Source organism: Lonchura striata, chromosome 1 (genome assembly GCF_046129695.1).
Source record: "Lonchura striata isolate bLonStr1 chromosome 1, bLonStr1.mat, whole genome shotgun sequence".
NCBI lineage: Eukaryota > Metazoa > Chordata > Aves > Passeriformes > Estrildidae > Lonchura > Lonchura striata.
Window position 1 is genome coordinate 92,117,574 of NC_134603.1, and position 18,944 is coordinate 92,136,517.

At 37.0% G+C, this 18,944-nt stretch overlaps 1 protein-coding gene across 1 annotated transcript in view; it reads left to right on the forward strand.

The window, feature by feature from the left end:
• Positions 1-18,944, forward strand: part of LOC110472633 (uncharacterized) — a 93,148-nt gene that overhangs the window by 73,789 nt on the left and 415 nt on the right. Inside the window, exons 11-14 of the mRNA XM_021534487.2 lie at positions 2,527-2,790; positions 3,083-3,221; positions 7,689-7,850; positions 15,274-15,356. Of these exons, the coding sequence (XP_021390162.1) occupies positions 2,527-2,790; positions 3,083-3,221; positions 7,689-7,850; positions 15,274-15,356 (648 nt within the window). The remainder of the gene's footprint in view (positions 1-2,526; positions 2,791-3,082; positions 3,222-7,688; positions 7,851-15,273; positions 15,357-18,944) is intronic.

The window sequence follows — 18,944 nt, forward strand, 5'->3', positions numbered from 1 at the left end:
TTTCCATTGTGGCGTGGTTTAAACACCCAGCTCCTGTAGCTGCAAACAAAAGGATGCTTCCAGTCCCAAAGAGTGAGTCTGCAGTTTAGATCTAGCTTACATCAAATGATCAATAACTGTGAACCAGAAACAAAGAAATAAAATTTTAATAGTGACAATGATTACCCTTACACCAGCTGCTTGACCACTGTCTGTTTATATGTAAGCTATCAGAAGAGCATATACTGTTGAATTATTCTCAAGACAAGATCAGCCTGGGTAGCAAGAGAGAAACTGAAAAGGGGGCTGTGAAAGAGCAGTGATTTCATCTGCGAATGCTTTGGGATTGTTTGATATTGCAGGTAACTGTCTTTGATCACTGCCTTATAACCATCACCTTTAATTTGTAGCATACAGGTTACTATCTAGCACCCAGCTAGCCAAATGAAATGTATGGCTTGATTAAGGATCTCTTTTGTCAGTAATTTGTGCCTAATGTTTTTAGCTTTCCCACGGGCTGTTACAGAAAATGGTAAATCTGGTTTAAATGAAACCTGATACTGTTAATGGTTTAATAGCAGCTGCCACAGGGTTATGGCATTTTTCAACAGATGCTTCTGTTTCATTTTAAGCTTAAACTAAGTCTTAGAATACATTTACGTAATTAATATAAAGTACATATACGTAATAATGACAATATTTATAATTTTACAAGATTTCCTTAAATGACTTTGCTGTTATCTAATCACAATATAAAACTTGAAAAAGGAAGGCATATTAATAGAAATAATAATTTATATTCCACTCTTCAAAAAAAAGTTGTAGGATGCAGCACAGCTGTGAAAACTTGTCATCTCCTAACATGGCAGTTATTGGTGTAGGCAAATCCCTTGCTGCTTCAGAAAAAGAGACAAAAAGCTTTGCTGCACCTGAATTATGCTTGTTATCAGTCAGGAGTATAAAAGAAGTGATGCTTGTATTCTAATATACACATCAAGAAATAGCTGTGTCGAGGTGTGTACTTAACATGCAGAAATACTTGAAGAACTGAAGATTTGTGGATGATTATTGGCTGCACAATGTTGTCTGATTGAGGAAATCCCTGCTAATTTAAGAGGACTTCGGCATTTTAGTAGTAAGGGTGTATCCTACAGGATATTCAGAGTGAGAGGATGCTCCTGAATATTGTGGCCTTCTGCAAGTATGTGTCTTGCATAGTTCACAGTGAGCAGAGAAAGAGAAAAGGCTCCTCTTCCTCTGCCTTGGCTGGAAGGCAAAGTAATGTTGAGCAGGCAAGTGTACCAAGGCATTTTCTGCTGTGAACTGTGAGGACTGAAATGGGAACAGTAAAACATGAAAAACATGCAAATAACAGAAAATTGTCTCTATTAAAGAAGCATCCAAGATTGTTTATTTAAGAGATTAGGCAGTCACAGTTCTCTCAGGAGAATGTGTAGGAGCAGTGGTGAAGCAGATGTTTCACTGTGTGAGGGGTGTAGCTGATGTATTTGTTCCCCTTGTCCCCAAGTTGAAAACCCTTCATAGCTGTTACCCTGGGTATGATGGCAGTCATCTTCTGTGTTCTAGCTTTTTTGGGGGTTTTGCTTTATTTGTTCTTTTGAATGTATTAGAATTGTTCAACAGCATCTGGGTCAGTGCCCATTTTAATTAAGGAAAATGGTTAAAAATGTGGCATAGGACCAGATTTCTTTTTCTTTGGGTTTACCTTCTTTCTTCTGTACCCACCAAAACCTTACAGATGGATTTACATAAGTTCATTACTTCAGAATGTTTCTTCACCACTATATATATATATATATATATATATATATATATATGCCATGGGAACACAATTGCTCCAGGCTCCAAGGCATTGGTAACCCTCTTCCACACCTCCAAGCTGCTCAGAAGAATATCTATACCTATCTTATGAAAAGTGTAAACTGTGTTTGCCAGTTCTCTCTGAGGACTTGTTACCTCAAAATCCTTTTAAACCCTACACTGAGGTTCACATACTTTCCACTAACAGTTTTAATTTAAAGGAAGAAGGATATTAAGTACCAACATCATTCCCACATCTGGCTGGAGAAGAGTTTGTGACTCGGTGAAAAGCAAGTTTGCAAGTGTTTTTATTGGATGCTTGGATGCTTTGGTTTCCAAAGCTGCTGTGAAACTAATCCAGTGGTGAATCTCAGCAAGCCTTCACAGATTTCAGCCACCTCAGATTTCCAAGTTGGTTTGTTATTCTCTCTTAAAGATTTCTACTGGCAATGTTTTTCACCACTGGTAAATAAAGACAGAAAATGAATGCTTTCTGAAAGCAAAGGGGAAAAGAAATCATAAAATAACCACACAAGAAAAAGCACAGCATTTTTTGTTGGAGTGGAAAATCGTTCAAATATATGTTTTTTGGGAAGACTCGTTAATCGTTTTATCATGCAAAATTGGACCAAAGGTATGATGTTTGCAGAGCTTTATATGATAAAAGAAATTCAGTTTCCTTGTGATGTTTTTGTAATAAATAAATCTTTTTTTCTCCTTTCCTAGGTTCTACCATATAGAAAAGCTGTGAAACCAGGCATGGTACTCCTCTTTGAACTCTTCCTTCTTCGTGGCACCTATACCTGGATTGATCGGGAAGTGGGATGGGGAGCTTTTCCCTTATGTGATAACAATTTTAATGCTTTTGAAGGAAAATTTAAATGTCCCTTCCTCAGAGGACATTATGACTCCAAAATTGACCGATTCAAAAAAATTGAAAATTTTATTTCTCAGGACTTGGACCACTGGTTATGCAATCTCTACTTTCAGGTTTGTATTTAAAAAAAAAAAAATGTTTCATTTTCTCTAGATTTTTCTTTTTGATTCTGAAATTAGGTTGTGGCTCATCTCTCATTTACTGGGATGTCTGCTTTAATCAGTAAGCATGGGAAAGACATACATGGGAAAATTATATGGGAGAAAACTGTAGTAAACAGAATACAGAGGAGCAAGAACTCCCTAAAATTCTTATAACATCTTGAACTGCTAGGCTTCACAAACAATGTTCAACAAGCATGTTCTGGCTTTGTGGAATTCTGAATTACTTTTTTTTTTTCCTTAGATAATTAAACTACCGCAGGATTCAGATAAGCAAAATAAGTGTGGTATGCATGTTCATCTGCCACCCGAACTTCTTATGTTTTCAAGCGCTGCTGAAAAGAATGGTGTCTCAGAAAAGGCTGTACAGTCTGGATCACAAGGTGATGGATTCAAACTTTGATATTTACATTCAGGTTTTCGCTGGATCAACCCATAATTTCATTTCAATGTTGGCTAGTCATTATTGTTCTTGTTAAGCTAGATTTTCTTCATTCAGATGTGGGTCCAACATGTGTTATAGCAGGAATACTCTGACTCTTTTTATTAAGGTATTTTAACTTTGTTTTCAGGTGTGAGCAATTCAAACCAGCCTCATTGCTGAGGATGGAATGGCCACATTGGCCTATGCTTAAGGCTGAATAATGCTTGGAATGTCACAGCAATAACAGTTCAGCTGTTTATGGCTCCAAGCTTACAGGAAGAGAAAAGAAAAAGATGCTTGTTTTGTGTTCTTCTGGAAGAACTTTAGCATCTCCCTGGGCTGCAATGAGGACCTCAGATTTGGCAGGGAGATAGTTCTGGCATCAGAAGCATGCCTTATGCTACTCCTCTGAAATTCTGTTAAGATTCAATCAAGTGATAACCTGTAGAAAGGACAATTATCATTTGCTTGTGTACAGCAGACCTCCCCAGAAGCTTTCTCAAAACATCACTGAATGTTTCTTTCGGACTGGTCCTCCCTGGCCTCTGTGAACCTTCTGATGTAGCTACACTGAGGAGACATCTGAGCATATTGCAATGGACTCACAAATTGCTCCTCCTCTGGTAGAAATCCAGTAATGAGAAGAATGTCAGGACATTGCTGTCGTTCTTTTCTTTTATCAGCATGTGGGATGAGAGTGCCATGAAAAAAAAAAATTAATTTTTGCTGTGCAGATATTTCTATATTCCCTCTTCTTTAATGAACTGAAGTGTTCAGCCAATTCATAGATTGTAGTGTATGTGTGACTATTATGTGTAGATCTGAAACAGAGAATTATTCCTTCAGGACAGAGGTTCCTTAGGCATTTGAGAACAGCAGTAGTGATGCACTGTAGATGGCACAGGAAGAGAAAGAAGAGGCTATAGAAAGAAAAGAATGCAGAAGCAATAATCATTTAGCATGGTAAATGGGCAGCTCAGGTTGGAAGCATAACTTGAAAAGACTCCAGGAGAAGTATTTTTCAGACAGTTAGTGGTGATTTAAGAGATAAAGAAAATGATATTTGCCCTGAGATGTTTTTAGGCTAAGCAGCAACAGCACCGTGATCAAAAGGCTTTTATATAACCACCCTGATAAGAGAAGCATGGAGGTGTAAACATACACTATACTGAGGATTAAAGTCTTTTTTGTTGTCATATATCTTCTACACATCTGCTAAGTTGCTTTGAGATGCAGCAAATCTTGAATAGTGGATCCAAAATGTAGAATTGCAGGCAGTGAAGAATTATGGACAAACTCTTAAAGGATCAAACTTGTTTGGTCCTACCATCAGTCTTCACATTCATTTGGAACTGCACTAGAGGGTGCAGCTAAATAGGTCATGCTTTCTGGAAACACTTGGAAAAACTCGTGATGCTCCATTTGAAAAGTCAAGAAAGACATGCTTTTAAGAACTGAAAAACAGCATTAGTGTATGTCCTATTTTGCATGTAGACTCTAAAGTTTGCTGATAAGATGATCATGGAAGATCTATAATTTTCCTGCCAAACATATTTGCACAAACAAAACTTTTAGGAGTAATTTTTGATATTGCTTATATTTATTTATTTTTCTTGGGGCATTCTTTAAAAATATTATTAGCTGCCAATATCCCCCATGGGTTTGTTTTTTAATGTATCTGTGCAGTGCTACAGTATGCTGTTTCTGCTGGTGATATGTTGCTAAGAGATTTAATAATGGGTAAACAAACACAACATGTGGTAATCCTTTTCAAATTAAAAGTTTATTAAATGCTAGCTTGATGACTTTCTGGCTATTTACAATTAAAGGAACAAACCTTAGAGAACTGGAGATCACGTGGTGAAAATCACAACTTCAACATTTCCAGCAGAAAAATGTGTTTATGATCTGTGGCAAGCTGTTGCACATTGATATGTCCTATAAATACAGTATTATATCTGTTAAACCACCAAAAACAAGGGTGGGGAGGGGAAAGCTCTGTTAGAGTGACATTAAGGTTTAGACACAAACCAGAGAAAGCAAGAACAATCTAAATGAAGACGGGTGCTCTGTAACGCACTCTACTGCAGTAGTCTAAATAGTGAGTGATCTTATATATCAATACCATATGTGGTACTGCAACATATAAGAGAAATAAAGCAGGTTAGGAGATGGTGTTTTAGCCTTCACTTCAAGTTTGTCTTGGTTTTAGATGTTTAAAACAGAACATTCATATTATTTCCATTAACTCCAGGCTCTACATTATTCTTTTAAGCCACAGCTCCATGCAGGGCTAGGTAAAGCTCTTCCCTGCTGCACAGGTTCTCTGGTCTAGAGCACAGTGCAGGGAAATGCAGCATAATACTTCCCATTCTACCTCCTTTGCAGATCAAAGATGCATATTATCAGATCTGGCGTGTCTCTTAGTCCAAACCATATCTTCTCTCCATTCTTTTGAAGTGGTATTCTTTAAGAGATTCATGGCAGAAGTCAGCTTCTGCTTTTACCACCACCACCCTTTGCTTTTCTTAGGAAAATATTCTGCTGTTCATCTGTTGCCCCTTACAGGATCAGCAGTCCCTGTCAGAGAATAAATGGCAATTTCTGAGTAGAATTTGTTATCTACTGTTATGTGAAAGGTGGTAACAGCTCTAGAAGAAGGAGCTTAAGAAAATTTGTAGGAAGTAAGAAAATTTGATGCAACTACCAGGAATGCTGCCTTAGTAGGCTTGGATCTAAGTAACAAGGGCTTCTAAAATGCATGAGAACTTCAAAACTGTGAGTCTCCATATAGACATTAAATGTACAAATCCATCAAGAAAACGTGCTCACAGTGAAATCCAGCAAGACCCCTTTTGACTTTAGCATCCACAGGAAGAGGGGATTCACATGTGCAAAATGTCAGCATAACAGTATTTTTAGGAATTGGCAGCCCTTTCATCCTCAGAAAAGCTGATGGACAGCATTCATATGTTGGTTCTACAGATCAAACACTTTTAGGTCAGACACTGGTTCATTTGGAAAGTGTTGCTCCACATTTGTTGGAGACCTTCATCCAAGTGCTTTCTTTTGCAGCTGTGCTGTTGGAATGACTTGACACACAAACACCCTTTTGTGCCCATCTGAATTTGCCCATCAGATAAAACAGGCAAGAGGAAAGCTATGGATGATGTTATCTGCTGTAGTCTTTAGAACCAAAGGAAAACCTTTCTCATTCCAGTTGACTTATTCATACCACTTTAGGGTTGGCCATTTTGAAGTCCTGAAGCTATGGTCAGCACTGTACTAGCATATAATGATGTGCATTCAAGACCTAAAAAGGTCTCTTACAATACAGAAGGTGCAACAGTCGCTGAGGATTAGGATACTGAAGTAGTATTTTTCTATTTTTTAGTGCTAAGTTTTGTGTATTTTTAGTGAACCTAAACAGTTCACCAGTAAAATGCACTGATTCTGCATTTTTTTTAAGAAGTAGTTTTCCCAAGCTCTGGAGTGTGAAATCAATAAAGGAGTTTTACTTAGTCTGACTATGCTGGGGGACAGGTGTTATCAGACAAGATTTTGAGGGAGAGTGTTCAAAGGTAGCCAGGCTAGTTAGGTCCCAGCACCAGGGTGATCTTTATGTAATAGAACTGGTATGGTGGTGTGTTAGCATGAATGCGGTGTCTGGGCTATCAGGAATGTTTGTTGCTACTGCTTTGCTGGTTAGATTTGTCACACAGAAAGACTTCCTCTACCTCAGCTGTTTTGTGTTGGACTAAACACCTAGATGCAGATTTTCTGAGTCTAAAATCTTCTTTCCAGAAAGTCAGCTTGTTCCTTATACACCCCTGCTCTACTATGGGAGGAAAAAGAAAAAAAAAATGCAGCTGTTTGAGATTGGTTTTTTGGGACACTCTTTGTTTTTTTACAATGAACAAATATCTCATTTTCCCTTGTACTTTATTTTTTCTTTCCTCTTACAATGTTTGCTGTCTAACAGCAGTACATGTGGCTCCTGTGCCCTATGCATCAACCAGAAGAAAAGTTAGAACCACTGAAATGTCTTTAGTTCTCAGACTATGAGCTTATAACAGAAATAAATATTATAGAGAGAGACAATTTTCAGGTGTACAATTTTTCTGGTTACTGTACAATTGAGAGTATTTTTTGGTCTGTCTTCCTTCTGTCTGTCTGCCTGGCTGTTAATAATAAGATTGGTTTGTACCACTTGGCTTCAGCAGTCCTTGAAACTTGCCAGGGTTGTAAAGCTTTAAACAGTTGCACAGGTTTTTAATTGTAAATTAGTTTTGACAGGACTGCTAAGACAAAGGCCTGGCCCATCCCATCGTGATGCTAGCCGACAGCCCCTTACTGCTCCTGGAGCAAGGAAACATGTGGAAGGAATTGTTCTTTTACATTTCACAGCTTGTCATTTCCTCTGCAGGGCAACCTCTGACCTCCCCGAAAGATCCTGACACCCATAAGGGAAGTATTCCCACTGTTGTAAAGGAAGTGGAAAAGCAGTTTAATGCTGCGAAAGGAGGAGAAGCGTGTGTGTCAGAAGAAGCTGTGAGGAAAAGAGAAGAGCTTAAAATGCTTCCAGCAGGTTAGGACTTTTATTGCGTTACTTAATTTACTGAAAGTTTGCAAGTAGATCTGCCTGGCATGTGTGTAAATACCCTCATTTGCCTTCCCCCTCACCCTGTGATATCATCTCATCATTATTTCACTGGGCAAAGGAAGTGATGGAAGAGTTTAAATCAATTGTTAGGGATCAAAAGCTGCTTAGGCAAAAAAGTATAGAAGTGGCAGACTCCCCTGTCTAAAATATATTTGTAGGCCAAATGTGTTAGTAATTACAAGGTGTGTGTGCAGTGCACTGACAACATTAGATTATGGCTGGTGTTTCCGTGACATTTTTACATCCGTTCATTTTATTTGGTCATTTATATCCATGGATCACAACATGGTGCTGTTAGGTGCTTGGGAAGTACTTTTTCTTCCTGCAGCACATTAATAGCAATATCCTTTGTTAATTGTGCTGAGCTAAATTACATAAAAGTGACTGTCTGTATTTACATGAGGTAACATTTGCTTCTGGGGCATGGAATTTCTTCTGAAGGCAAAGCCTGGCAAGTTGCTACAGTGGTTTTTTATTCCCTTGATTTTGTTTATGTTTTTATTTTTTATTGGTTGTTTCTGGGATTTTTTTTTTGTTGGTTTGTTTTTTGTTCTGTTTTGAAGTCCCAGGTAAAAAGTATTTATCTGAGAACTGAGTAATATAGCCCCTAGGTTCTCTCCTAAACTCAAAGACCACCATGATGGCCAGAGGTGGACTTACCATGGGGCAGGGATTTGAAGGTACCAAGGATACCCAGATATCTACTCCCACTTCATAGCCCAGGCCAGTGCGTAGAGATGAGAGTGCAAGTGGGTATAAATTAATCACACCATTTGAAGGAGAGGGTGACTTTCATTCTGTACCAGGAAGCTGTAATAGATCATGCTTAGACACTGAACTGCAAAATATTAGATAAGACAGAGCTACCTGAGGTCTGACAGCTACCTCTTATCTGTGTAAACTTGTTTTCTTCAAGTCCATGGACTCTCTTAAATGATGCAGTAGAATTTTGGGATTAATGTTATTTTGAAGCCAATGCCAACTCCCCTTTCACAGCAACCCAAGAAATATAATTCAAAAACAATCTCTTTGGAGCCTTCTTTCTCTGTTGGCTGTCCAGGAAGTCTAGAACTATGCATCTGCTAGAATAGGTGCATGTGCTGAATATCTCATGTTTATTGGGCTCAAATAGAGGTTGGAGCTAGAATGGCAATGCCAGGACAAGATTAATGAATGCTGAATATTGATACTGATTATCATAGATGCTTGAGAAGTAGAATACAGAGCTGGTGTCATTTTTTATTATAAGGATGTTTGTGTCAAAAGGTTAAGCATATTACAGAAAAAAAAGTAAGAATAATTTTCAGTCTTTCAAGGGTTCTCATTACAAGTCCTGATAGGATCAACACCTACCATATCTCTTCTAGATTTTGGTTCTTCTAAGAATATAAATAGAGCCCTAGCTTAGAAAATTTGTTCAACTTCTGCATTAGTAGAATCTACTTTGAAATTTATTTTGTTAATTTGCCCAACATTAGTTGTGCAAAGCAGATTAAAATACTAAAAATATTAAAAAACATAAGTAACCTACATGAACAAGAGAGTTTTAAAATAATGTTTAGTGGTGTTTGACATTTGCTTTTGTCTACTTTTACTTTTTTTTTTACCTGCTTTCTTTTCCTTGCCAACATTTAGATGTTTCTACCTTTAGAGTGTGTCTCAAACCCCAGTTATTAGTTGTGCAGGTAGACAGGTATTCCTTCTCCCTCTTCCCATCACTAATGTTTATCTAGATCTAAAACTAGCATGTTGACTTTTTATTCAAAGTATTTATGTAGAGTTTGGCAGAGACCTAGGGGCAAACACAGCATTTTAGAACCTACATTTTCAGTTCAAGACAGACTCTTACAAATACCCTGAAATGATGCAGTTATAGAAGTGCCCTGATTTGGAAAGGTACTGAATTACCACAGCCTTTACCAATGCAAGTTTCAAAGGGCAGTATTTTGCATCATCATCAGAACTGACTAGGTATATTTAAGAGATAATACTGTATTTGACAGAGGACTTAAAAGAAAGAAGCATCTGAGTTCACCTGAACTACAAGCAGATCTCCAAAATATCCATGGACTTTGAATTAGGTGAAAAACGTTTTTTGCTTATCTGTATTCATGAGACAACAGAAGTTTTCCTCAATGAGCTCAGTTTCTGGTACTGCATCTATTGCATATTATTTTAATGAAAAACCTGTTTCAAAAGTCACATCACTAAAGCATATATTTTCTGTGATGGAACACTGTCAGCAATGTCACCACTAAACTCATTATCTGCACTCAGAATGATGGAGAGAAAAAAAGCTTCATTTTGAAATCCCCAGATACTTTCTGCAGGATGACATATAAACTAGGATTTATACTGTACTGGATATTTAATTTGAAGATTCAACAGTGCTTGCATTCTTTTCTCCACAAATATTCATTTCAGCAGATAACTTATCCCCAGCCTTTCTCTCATATGAAGCTTAATTTCTTTTTTCAAAGCCCCCAGTCATGCACGTACCACAAGTAAAACCCCTGGAAACGCATAAAATACTTCTCATGAATATTGTTAGTCAAACTATTGCAATCAACTGGCATTCTGCTCACTTTTGGGATTTGACAGAACCTCTGTGATTCCTTCAGCTCTCTATGACCTTTCTAGGGCATACCCAGGATAAAGTTTTAGCTCCTATTTTCACACCTTCTACCTCAGAAGGAAACTTTTGTTTGATGTCTGTGTTCTAAAACAAACTGAGTATTGACAATAAGATGTTCAATATTGTTCATATTTAAGATTTCAAATTCACCATCCTTGCTGCATTTGTGGAGAAATGTTTGGAAGTAATTGTGTCCTTTTGTGATATCAAAAAACATTTCTGTCAGAGCAAAGCTTCAGAATAAGCAAAGATGCTTTGTCAAAACAAAAATGGCATCAGGCTAACGAAGAGGCTTATTACAGTAGCAGCAGATAACACTCAAAACAGTGTTCAGAATTTATTAAGATGTTCCTTCAATATCAAAATACCAAACACTAAACCAGCTTCATTCTAATTTTATCATTGCCTTTGGAGAGGAGGGTTTACATTTGTTAAAATATGTTTATATAAGTGAGAAATTGTTTCATTGAGACGATTGTATTTATGCTCACAAGCATTTCAGAAACAATTTTATGAAAACCAGTGAATCTTCATTGCAATATTTCTCCTTATACTGCAATGATGTTCTTTCCCTACTGAGGTGCTGTTTGCTTCTACATAAAATTTGTATGCAGATGCAAAAATAATTACCTAAACAAAAAACAAACAAAAAACCAAAAAAAGGCTGTTCTTGTTGGTAATTCCTCATGGCTACCACTTTAAAGGAAGCCAAGTGATATTTTAAAATGAAGATTGCTTCTGCCTCATTTTTTAATACAGGTAGGGCCCCAGAGGCAGATCCTCATATGGCTGAAACTTCTTTCTATGATGGTCTTTTCCTTCTCTGAGCAGGACTGCATAGAGGATTGCACTGATTTTTCCAGTTAGGATCAAAGTGAGATCCTGCTTATGGTACTGAAATCCACACAATCCAAACCCTTCAATTTTCCAAATCTTGCCATACTATTTGATTTCCCATAGACTAGTGCATTACTAAGAAAGGAATCTAAATAGGATCTTCATCTTATTTTCTGTCCCTGCTGTGGTGATTTATTTGTCTTCTGCTCCACTCATGGATTGTACCACTCTAAAACCTTTTCCTACTGACTTAAAGAGAGTACAGTCAAAAAGGACTGCACTTTTCTTTGGCCCCATATAAATCAGAAGTAGTTCCCATCAAACTTGTGTAAGGTAACTTCCTAGCTGTGCGATTTCTTCTTGCTCATATTAAAAAAAAATAAAAATTAGACTCTGCATGGGCCCCATACATAAATAAATATTTTGCAGTATCAGCCCTATATGAATTTAGGGTGAAGCTGAGCAAGAGGATGTACTTTAGATGTACATATCAGGTATTAATGGGCCATCAGTTACCAGGATCAGACTAAAAAGCTGGTCTGACATGAAATCTTCAACACAGAGTTGGGTCCCCACTGTTCTGTGGTGTCCCTCCAAACCTTGGTTTCATTCTACAGGTTCACTCCTCTTGCACCACAGTACTTGTTAACAGAAGACATAACCAAAAATGGTAACTTCCAGACTGAAGGCAAAGGGTAGAAAATGAGTAAATTTTATTCTCCAAGGGTTAGGAAGCAGTAAGACACCCTCTGAAAGGTGATTTTGAAGGCCATGCTATTATGCTCTGCTATTGCCTTGAGAAGGCTGATGTGGAGAAAGGTAACAGAGTAGCAATAATATTTTTGTTAACAACCTCTTTCCAGGGTATTTTAAAACTTAGATCCCAGCAGAGCTCAGGGATTTCATACTGGTAACCCTTTCTTGTATTCCTTATCAGGAATGATCTGTGTTGTATCTAAACTATTTGGTTGGAAATTAATATGACCCAAAAATGCCTGTTCTCAGTATTGTCAAGAACTGCAAATAACCTTCATATCACCACGATTTTCCAAATCCAGACATTAGTTTTGTCATGCCTGTTCCACAATGGTGGGAAAAAATACCACCCTTTTTTCCCTATTTGTCTTATATGAACGTAGACATTTAAACTATTCTGCTGGACTTCTTATTGATAGCTGATCACAGATTTATAATTTTGGGTTAAGAATCTTATTGCCTTTTCCACGTTCTGGTGTAATCATAGCTTCCTGCTTTTATGCATACGTTTCTTGATTTCCAAATAAACCTATTAACAGCAAGTCTACATCTGCCACTGTGTCTTTGTCACAGCTATGATACCTGTCTTTGATCATTTTTTCTTGGTGCTGTTTTCTCCTCCTCAAATTGCTCATTTTTATCATGAATGATATTATGTTCCCCTGTCAGGAAACAAAATGTATTTTGAGTCAATTTACTAAAATAGTTATTGCTAAGTGTTATATCTGGACAAAGTTGACACCTTTGACATTTTCTAAAATGGCAAAAATAACTGTATTTAAGGTATGATTTATGGGTACTCTATGTCAAAGGAATTTCTATGCTATTACAGTTTCTGATGCAGCAGTCCCAACTCCTTCAAGGAACAAATTGCTGATAGTGTAGCTAATTAATGCTTTATTAGTATTCTGTGGTCAATTATAAAAAGTTATAAAAAAGTAAAATGCAATTTAATATTAAAGAACTGTGTGGTTCTCATTTCTCTCTCAGAAGTGCTTTGTTTTTTGCATGTGAAAGAAACAATTTCTACACAGCTCAGTTTTATAAGACACATTCCCTTCCCCCCAGCCACTAAGTAGGAGCAACTCCTATGATTAAAAAGTAGACTGGAGTCTTTAAATGTCTTTCTGATTGCTGGCCTCTATTAAAAACTTCTTAAAATAATAGATAGGTTTAATTCCTCAAGCCAAAGAAAAATCGTATCATCTTAAGTATTTTCCATATTTATTATAATGATGAGATTTGGCTACTGAGGAAAAAAAAGGAAGTAAAATCTCTTGTATTGCAAGTTTTAAATGTACCAGGCTAAGGTTTACTTAATTAGAACCTCCAGGCAATAAAGGAACCCTTTTTTAAATTCTGTGAATCTTAATATGCTAAATAATGCAAAGCTTCAACTCTTCAAGCATGAGACACACATCTGGCAGCTTAACATTTAAATTACAGAAAAAAAACCACTTCAGTAGTAATTTTCATGAAGAAAAGAATGGGAAATGTATTACAACTAAATTTAATTTCTTTTTAGATTTTTCATCCTGTCTAATTGCAGGCATTTCCCGTCTCCTCTTTTATTTATTTATTTTCATACAGATTTTTTCTGTACTTTTTATTGATCTTTAATTTGAGCAGCTTCTTACAGTTACAGCCATTGAAGAATTACATTGTGTTTTTACTTAGCAAAAATTGTTCAGAGAAATCTATGAGGAATTAAAGTAATGAGCTCACTGGTATAGAAAGAAAAGAGCATTCAGAGCCTTACAAATAAAATATAAAAAGAGCACGTCATGATTAAATAACAGACTTGAGTTCCTTCTCCCTCCCTTTTCTTAAATGTAGAATATTATTGTTTTCTTTATTCTTTTTATTGTCCCTTTTTTTTTTTTTTTTTTTTTTTTCCAAGATAATTACTGCTTTATTCATTTGACTCCAAAAACATTGTTAAAGTATTCATCATTTCAGCAAGGCTGTTTGGAAACCCATTTTTGTGTACTGTGGAAAAAAGAAAAGAAGAAGAGAAATTAAACAAAGAAAACCACAGGAACCATCTTTACAAAGGCATATTAATATTTTAATGTGTGTTAATGGGTCCATACAGGTATCCCATATACAAAATTCCTAGACACAGTTTGAACAGGTTATGCTGCATGTGTGCACACACGTGATCTACCCAGCAGCTGTATTTTAAGTTGTCTTGCTGATTTCAGTAGACCTCTTCTTTCACCCTAGATGATGTAAATACCTGTAAATTCCTTGACATATATACACCTGTACATGAGTGTGTATATATGTAGAAAGAAAGAAATATATCCATAGGTGTGTCCACAAACACAGACTTAAAACTGTGACATTGTATGTGCATATATTGTGTATCAACCTCTGTAACACCTAAGAGCAGATCCTTCCTGTACTGTGATTTTAAATACACTTGACTGTCTTTTACTGCATGGAACTCAAAATAACTTTAAAAGAAAAAAAATTGAAATAATTGCTAAGTGTGTTTTTGGCTTATTCTTCATGTACCATACATTAAAACGTATAATACAGACCTTTATTTTTGCCACAGCAGTGCTTACTATGATGTGGGAGTACATTTTTGTTTATTCCGTGGATCACTGCTTTTCAGGAGCTTGAGGGACCATGTGACTTGTGTTTTTGAAGAAAAGTTTATTCAAGTACTTCATGTCCCTGTGCCTCATTCCTGATCCACAACTATGCCCACATAAGAAAATTAACCTCATTTTGTCTTCTGAAGAACACTTCCCAGGGTGTTTAAAATACCCCCCTATACCACTCTTCTTGTGTCTATCATTTCTTTATTTCTAATTTTCCCCCTGTTTTTCATCTATGCAATTGTTATTTCCAACACCACAGCATCTGAAGTCCTCTCTGCCATTATCATACTAACACGTTCAGAATGTAACCACCTATTTATAACTCAGGTGGAGGGGGAAAAATGATCAGTCTGAAGTCAGTCAGCATCTTGTTGGGAGAGGGACCAAAATGCAACTGCATCCTGTCCAGAGGTTTACTTTGTGCACAAATACAAAAATAATTTATGTGGGTTTTTTTTTTGTTGGTGTTTTTTTTTTTTTTTTTTTTTTTTCCTTTTTGTCCTTACAGAGGATTACCAAGTTTGGCATGGCAATGCAGACAAGCAGTGTGGCTTGTTTCAGCTGAAGGAAGTCCAAGAAGGACATCACAAGGTACTGGTCTTGATATGAACATCACCATCTCCCTTAAAACTCACAGAGAAGACACTGCAGCTTGTGCCATTTGAGAATGATTTGTGGTCTTGCTTGCTCTGGTTATTGTGTTTCTTTAATCTATCCCTGTGAATTTTTTAATAGCCACAATAAGGCTTCACATGACCAGGTGTATTGCTGTCTCCTGTATAGTTAATCTCTCCAGCAATGAAACTTCAAAGGAAGAGTAGGAAAGACCACCAAGCAATCAAACAACAGAAGCTTGATCAAGCTGCAGGATGATATAATTTCATTAATGTGTAAACATGAGATAGGTTTCATATGCATCCATAAGCTTCAAGCTCTCGTGTACTTGTGCAGAAGACCATTAGAAAATTGTAGTATATGTATTTGTAGTATCCTGGCCAAGGACATCATTAATTTGTGAACATTTGTTGTTTCCTCAGTACAAGTTACCATGGAATTTTATCTGCAACATGATAACACTTTCAGAGATGCTACTGAAAATTTCAGATTTAATGTAGATCCTGAGAACCAAGACACAAAGAAAATTTTGTATTCCTGGAAATTGCACCTCTCTGCACTATATTATTAAATTAGGTATTTTCCAATGATAGTTGCAAGTTTTTCTCAGTAAGTGTTGTTCCACTTCTACCCTTAAATCACTATGGCTGCAGTAAACGAACTGAAAACATGAACATTCGAATTAATCATTCTAGTAATCTGTTTCACCCTGTTCTAGATACACTCTGGAATATTTTTAATCCTTTTAATTGCCCATAACAAAAAAATCTCCACGGTACTCAGAGTACCCAAAAACTTGTGTAGTGTAGCACAAACACTCAATGGCTGGGGATGGTAATTACAACTTTTAAATTTAGTAGAGTGATGATTTACATTTGTGAGCAAAACCAGATTGGCCAGCTGGATATTCCCTTGCTTTTAAATGTCTAAGTTTCCAAATGATTTATTTCTTCAGGAAGATAAGGATAACTTGAAGAAAACAGAATTTCATACAAATTTAGCTGCAGACTGAGGTGTGCATATGTGAGTGTTCTCAGCCTTAAATCTAGAGGAGAGATGATTTAAGGACCAATGGAGTGGGTGTAATGGGCAAAGCAACCCAACCCAACCCATGGGAGTGGCAGAGTGAAATTAATTTCCTACAATCCCATAATAGCACAATGCCTTTGAACAAAATGCCATAGTCTTATAGGAACCTCAGTTGTGGGTGGCTCTCAAAGCCACATTAAAGTGACCTGGTTTCAGTGAGGTGCATAAACCCACGGGCAATTCAGCACTGTCTAGTCCCTTTGGTCTCACTGAAATGACTCACAAGCTTACAGTTATTGACATGTTTGAATAGATTTCTGAACTGAGCCTCTTACGAGAATCCTTCTGCACAAAAGAAATGTGAGCATGTGAAATCTCCTTTCAGAGGTTGTGAGAGCCCCATATTTTTAATGAGATCAGTGAATCCTAATGTTCAGAAAGAGCCTTGTTTTAGCATGTTCAAGATTTAGGCATTTGGCCTGATTTGTATAATTTGGGCCTAATTGTATCTCTGGATAACATCTTCTAAAATAACTTTACCTAACAACTGTATATAGGGAATAATGACAAACTAATGCAAAGAACAGACTTAAAGAAGAAGACAAAAGTTCATGTAGCAGTTTATTCTCCTCAGCAGTCTCTTTTCTTTTTGTAAACAGATATTTTATTTTGTTTTATTTTATTTATATTTTATTTTATTTTATTTTATTTTATTTTATTTTATTTTATTTTATTTTATTTTATTATTTTATTTTATTTTATTTTATTTTATTTTATTTTATTTTACATTTTGTTTATAATTATTTCAATAGCAAAAGGAATGAGAAAGGTCTTGGAGTCTGACCGTAACTTTTTGGGAAATACAGATTTCTCTGCTTTGCCCTCCCTACCCTCACATTCATCTATGCTAAAGAATTGCAAATGGTCTCCCTCTAAGTGTTATTTTGAGTGAAGGGCATTAGTAGCAATTCAGCTTTTGATGTAATGCGTGTGCAAACCACTGCATGTATTAAGATATTGAATATAGATATAAGATATAGAAATGGTAGCAATAAAAGAGAATGCTCACGGTCAGTGACTTATGAGAGAAGTAAAACATATTCTGTGGTTATAATTCCAGCCTCATGCAGATGACTGAGTTTCTGCTTTTTGTACCTCAGATGAGCAAACACAGTCTCAGAGAAATTAACTCATAATGCTCTTTAACACCTTTGGGATTTATGTTTTAAATAATGTCTTCACATCTACTTTGCACAGGAATAGTTTAATGGAGAAAATGTCAGTGCAAACAACAAACCAAAATAAAAAAAAAATTGTAGCTTTCATAATTAGTAAAGTGTAAAATGACGTGACTGCAACAATGCATCCATCTGCTTGCCCTCTCTAAATTTGTTCACTAAATGTTAGCAAACCCTTTGCAGAGTTTGGTATTGTGCCTGGGAATGTATTAATAGATATTGTCATGGAAGTCACCTGCAGATGTATCTGGTAAATTATGACCTCATTGTGTCTCCTGGTGGAAGTGGTTTTTGGCTCTTTGTCCAGGGGCAAACATCCAGGGAATTGGTAGTCAATTCAGAGAGGCAATGCCAGTGCTGAACCAGACCCTGTGCATGCAAAGGTGTTATTCCAGGGATGAGCACAGATCAGAATCCTCTACATTGTAGCTCAAAGAGTAGTTTAAATGAGCATAAACTGGCACCAGCACTGAAAGATGCAGTACTATCCCTCCCCTTTGTGCTGGCAACTGGGGCAGGGTGGCCTGGATCAGATTGGGTCCAGCTGAGAGCTAACCCAGTTAATAAAAAAAAAGAAAAAGAAAGAAGCCAAACAGTATTAACTCAATTCCCAGATCAGTTCCCTCCATATGGCTTACTGAGGACATGTCCAGATTTTTGCACTGGCAGAGTGTGGTGTGCAACACTGGAAAACGCAATTTGAGTGGAGGAAGAGTGGCTGACTGCTGATGTCACCATGAGCTTGCACCTTCTTGAGAGGGTTTGTCACATAGGGAACAGCAGCATAAATCAGTTTACGGAAACGTATTCTGTGTGCAGCTCCAGGCCCCACGACTTTAGAAGGTGGAAAAGGTCCTTGGTTTTGTCCAGAGGAAGGGAAAATAGGGGGCTGAAAGGCATGTTCTGTTAGGTATGGTGGAGGATTTGTCTTGCTTGGAGAAAAGCAGGCTCAGGGGAACCTTGTTCTCTTCAGCTTCCTGGGGAGGGAAAGTGAAAAGGGAGGTGCTGAGATCTTGCTTTTATCCAGTGATAGGACATGTGTGAAGGTTTCAAAGATGTACCAGGGAAGGCTCAAACTGGACAGCAGGAAGCAATTCTTTGCTTAGAGGGTGGTCAAAAGCCTGGGACAGGCTTCCTAGAGAGGTGGTTGATGTCCCCAGCCTGTCAGTGTTTAAGAGGTATTTGGACAGTGTCCTTAACAGCTTTAACTTTTGGCCAGCCCTGAACTGGACCACAGATTCTTGTTGTAGGCCCCTTTCAATTGAAATAGGTTAGTCTATTCAAGGTGTTTTGAATA